The following is a 4,746-nucleotide window of genomic DNA, read 5'->3' as shown; positions in this document are numbered from 1 at the left end:
TCTAATCCAAGAAGCTCGTATAATTATCCCAGTTCCCCAGCAATGTGCGAGTAGTAGGACCTGAAGTAAACCTCATTGCTACTTCCTCTGTCGTCATCACCGCGACCGCTCTCGGTCGATACAACGAGCGATGTACCAAGTAATATTAATATAATAGTAATGGTAATACACGGCAGAACCCAGCACTTGGAGAATCTGCCTCGCTTTTTTTCCCCTACTCCTTTTCCACCCTTCCATTCCATCCAGTCAGCAGTCAGTACCCAGGCTCCAACTCGGCCGTCAGAGCATAATTCCGTATCTTTTGTTCGTCGTTCGTCAGTCGTGATTCGCTTGTGCGGAAAAAGATAAAATCCCCCAAATATTTTTGTGGCGGCGCTGTCGTTTTAAGGCGCCCTGTGGCGCAGTGGGTATCTTGTCATATCGTGTCGTGTCGTCGTATCTCATGGTATCGTGTCGCGTGGTGTTTCATGGTGTCGTGGTCGTGGTGGAAATTCGTTCCGAGGGTATAATATGTGTGGTTGTGTGTGTGTGTGTGTATGTGTGCCTCGTACTGGAGGTAATGGTCGTGCTTGGTGCGTGATTAATATTGTCTTGTTGGGATCCATCGATTCCGTCTCCATAGTCAGGCGAATGCCACCCTCGATGGTATCTTTACTTCATTGTCCTTTCCCCTCCTTTGTTTCCTTTGTTTCCTCGTCCTCCTTGTTCGCCACGATAGATGATTAGAGAATCAAGACCAGCTTGATTAGGGTGTGGATGAAGAGGTTCGGCTGGTCGAGGAAGATTCATTTGAAATCTGGTCTGATTTGCGTGTGGGTTGGAAGGTTGTGCTGTCGTTCGTGGCGGAGATAGAGGATGGGATAGGAAGATCTCCTTTGTTTGGAGAAGACGGCAAAGTTCCCATCGCGAAGCCCCTGCCCAGCTTAGTTCCTCTTTGTGCACATGGCCTTGAGCTTCTTCCAGCTCTTCTTCACCATATCCTTGGTCTTGGCCTTTGCGCTCCTCAAACCGGCGCTCATCGTGGCCGTCGCGTTCGTGCCCACGTTGACACCAACAGAGGATGTCGCCCGCGCCGCCCGACTGGGTGGTCGGGGCTTGGTCAATCGTCTCCGCTGCGTCGAGGTCCAGCTCGCGTGTCGCCAATCCTTGCGTGTGCGCTGGAAAACCGGTAAAGGTGGAACAGGGCGGAGTATTCCCTCTTCCTCTCCGTCTTGTTCTTCTTCTCCATCACTGTCTCCTTCCTCGTTGTGCTGTTCGCGGCCCTCAACCCCCAACGACTCGTCGGATGACGTCGATGAAAAGTACGACACTTCGTTTGGAGCAGCCCATGTGATTGATGACGGCGATACAGGTGGCGGAGATCGGACACAATGGACACCGTTGAAGGTGGGGCTATGGTCGTGTGTAGAGGGAAGCGTGATCGTCTCGACGTCGTCTGGGAATCTGCGAATGGTCCCTCCTAGCGGTAAAGAATTGGAGTTGGCCGTGGCTATTGATGATGGACGGCCCGGTGGAAGACTGAATCGGACATGGCGGCCTTCGTGTCGCTGGCGCGGAGCTGTTGATGACCTGATAGAGGCCCGCAACAACGGTAGAGGGGGTGCTTGTGCCGAGCTTGGATCTTGCTCCTCCCCGGCGGCCTCTGGCGAGATAGAGTTGAGCACTCCAGCGCTGGAAATGGCGACCTGAGTTGATCCCAGGTTGGGATGAACTATGTTGCCCGCCATGTCCTCTTCCGCACCATCTCCATAGTTGAGTCCAGTAGGTATGGAACTTGCCAAGGTGGTATCGTCGTCTTCAACCTCGTAGGCGGAAGCCGCTCTTTCTAATGCAAGTGTCCGGTGGTAGTTCTGGATGCAAAAGCCTCGGATAATATCTTGCCAGAAGTGTTCGCCATTTGATTCGGTGGTTGTAGTGAGGCGGCTCCAAGCTTGGAGGTATGAAAACATGGGGACGTTGAGTGTCACGGGTCTCCGATGCAGAACGAGTTCTGTTGAGGGCGACGCCTGATTCTGTGGTGAGGTGACGGTAAACTGAGGGGCGACTTCTGTGGCACGAATCCCAGCCGCTCTATCACTTCTGGAGACATTGCTTGTCCTAGTAGTCGATCGGTCAACTCCCGACAGGGTTCTCGTCGCAGGCACCGAAGCGCGTTGCCCTTCTGTGGTGCCAAAATTTGCAGACAAGCGATCGAAGCGCATAGCGTGACTTCGAACAAGACCAAGTTGCTGGCCAGGGAGTGTCATGGTGATAGTGCCGTTCGGAAATTGATGGACAGCTGGTCGAGGTTCGCTCGGTAAGGGACCTGTTGGTGTGAGCACGACAACTGGAGGATTGGACCTGGTGCTGAGGCCGCGATAACGAGGAGTTGGCGTAGGGATGCTCGGAGAGTCGACGAATGTTGGTGCCAAAGACTCTGGAGTTCCCACCAACGTCGAAGTAGGCGATAGAGCAATCGAATTGCAATGACCAAGGATGTGTCCAGCAGCCTGAGTCACAGGGTTTAGAGGTTCTTGTGACATGGAGGATGTGGCGGCTGTTTGCATCGCTTCTTCGAGAGCGTCGAGACGAGCGTGTAAGCTGCTGGCCTGCGTGCGTATGGCAAATGCAAGAAGCTCTTCTTCAGACTCGTCGTCTGTGTCCAGTTCGGCATCCTGTTGACGAGCATATATCGCCTCGTATTCTTGTCCTTGAGGCATGTCCTCAAATCCATCGATCTTGGATTGTAATTGATCGTCAACGGCACTTCCAGAGCCATCATTGCCGCTTTCACACTCGTCGTCAGTGACAGCCTTTGACTCGGCGTCTTCGTTGTCAGATATGTGGAGAGATGTGTCGGGTGTTTCTCCGGGGCTGGTGCTCGAACCGTGCGATTGCTCGACAGTGGTAGATGTCGATGCGGAGCACACACGACGATCGTCATTGCCACGAAGGCTCTCCGCGTCTTCAACGCTTTGATCTGCAGATGGCTTGTTGTTGCCACTCTGCGGCTTTTCGCCCCCAATTACCTGTTCGGCAGAAGAAGAGGCTCCAGATCCCGCCACTTGTAATGGAAGAGCCATAGTACCAATGGCCTCTTGCTCCTCTTCTTCGTCGTCGTCGTCGTCTTCGTCATCCGCCCAACGAGCCGCAACAGGTCTGTCTTCTGTGGCGGCGAGGAGTCCCTTCCACTCCGCACGCGAAAGCGAGCGACTATTTGAATATCGCTCAGGATTGAAGGTGTCGTTTGAGGCCCCAGGGTTTGCGGGGACTGGCGTAGCGGTCGTGGTTGGTTGACTGACCGGGCGGTGTCCTGAGTGGCGTAGAGGGGACGAGGCACCCTGTCGATTAGGGCTAAAAACTGGTCCTTGCTCAACGTCCTCATGTGTGAAACAAGAGCGACCAAGCCTTGAAGACTGGCGCCCTTGGGCGAGCCTGGCATTGAACGCAGCCTTACGGGCTGCATCCTCCTTCTCCTTTTCCTGCGTGGCATCAGTGATCATGTCGACCCGGTGTGCAAAGCCCTTCGTGATCCCATTGATCACAACGGACTCCCTAGGGTCAGGATAAAAACATGGGTCGAGAGGATCGGCCATGACCATGTACTCCTCGGGTCCATAGTGGTCATGGACCCACCAGCCATGTTGGCTGTAAATCTTCTCGCTCTGGCCAATACAGGCATTCTCGAGACGAGATCCACGAAGGGTTTCCAAGGTCTCCTTGTTGCCATAGTAGCAGACAGGATCCAACAGCTGCTGAGCACATCCCATGATGGTGCTCTTCCAAAGCCCATTGGGGGTGGTGACGTTGAAGTGCTTTGGTGTTGACTTGAGAATGGCGATCGTAGTCGCCGGAGCTGTGCCCGACTTCGTGAGGACGGGTCGACCAAAGACGTTAAAGTGGTGAATACACTTCAAGCTCTGCAGTTCTTCGAGCTTGAACCACTGGTAGTCAGACTGAGGATCTCTGATCATTTTCGGATAGTCCTCCTCCTCGTCCTCCTCGCCGTCGATAATGCTGTCCCCGCGCTCAATACCTCTGTCTGCATCGTGCATGTACTGCACGAAGTCTCGTCTTGACGACTCGCGTTCCTCCGGAGTCCGCTCTTCATATTCGACCTTCACCAAGGGGAACCTCTCCACATCCCGGAAAGCCGCAAACACTGCAGGCGTGCAGTCATCCCAGTTTGAAGAGGTAGGGTAGTAAAACCCTTGGACATGCAGCCCAGATGCTTCCGCTCCGTCTGCTGCCATCTCTTCTTCCCTGCGTTGATAATACAACGCTTCAGCATCGAAATCAACGTCGGCTTCGAAGACGACGTTGAAGGGTTCCCGAGTTGACGGCATGGTGACTGGTCGAGAAATGTGTGGTGTCGAGTTGCCGTGGGTGTGTTGTCGTTTGGTCGGGAGAGATGCTGCTGGTGGACGTGTGCAGGGGTTGCTGTCCTGCACACTCGGGACAAACTCCGCAGCATGAACGTTCAAGTGCGGCTCGAGTCTATGCACTTGTGCACCAGGCACAAATTGGCTCGCTTGGACGTTGAACGTTGGCGGAGAAAGTGGTTGTCGCGATGGGCATAGTAGGTCTTGGTCGCTACTATGAGTCCTGAGAGAGGGAGTATGAGCAGTGGGGGAGCTTGAATATATATATTTAGAGGGCATCAGCGAGCCTTGAGCAAGGAAAGGACCTTGTGTTGGTTCCTATATCACATTAGCTAACCCTTTTCGAGTGGTTGAGGGTCTCATTGGTTACCATTGCAGCCGAAGA

At 53.8% G+C, this 4,746-nt stretch overlaps 1 protein-coding gene across 1 annotated transcript; it reads right to left on the bottom strand.

The window, feature by feature from the left end:
- Window positions 1-923: 923 nt before the first annotated feature.
- On the bottom strand, window positions 924-4,325 carry AYO20_06006 (hypothetical protein; the record flags this gene model as incomplete). Its single annotated transcript, XM_022644297.1, has 1 exon — window positions 924-4,325. The coding sequence occupies one exon, from the start codon at window positions 4,323-4,325 to the stop codon at window positions 924-926; it is 3,402 nt and encodes a 1,133-aa protein (XP_022499823.1).
- Between the last annotated feature and the right edge of the window lie 421 nt (window positions 4,326-4,746).

This window comes from Fonsecaea nubica (genome assembly GCF_001646965.1).
Source record: "Fonsecaea nubica strain CBS 269.64 chromosome Unknown Scaff36, whole genome shotgun sequence".
Lineage (NCBI taxonomy): Eukaryota > Fungi > Ascomycota > Eurotiomycetes > Chaetothyriales > Herpotrichiellaceae > Fonsecaea > Fonsecaea nubica.
This window is presented reverse-complemented; position numbering and strand designations above follow the sequence as displayed.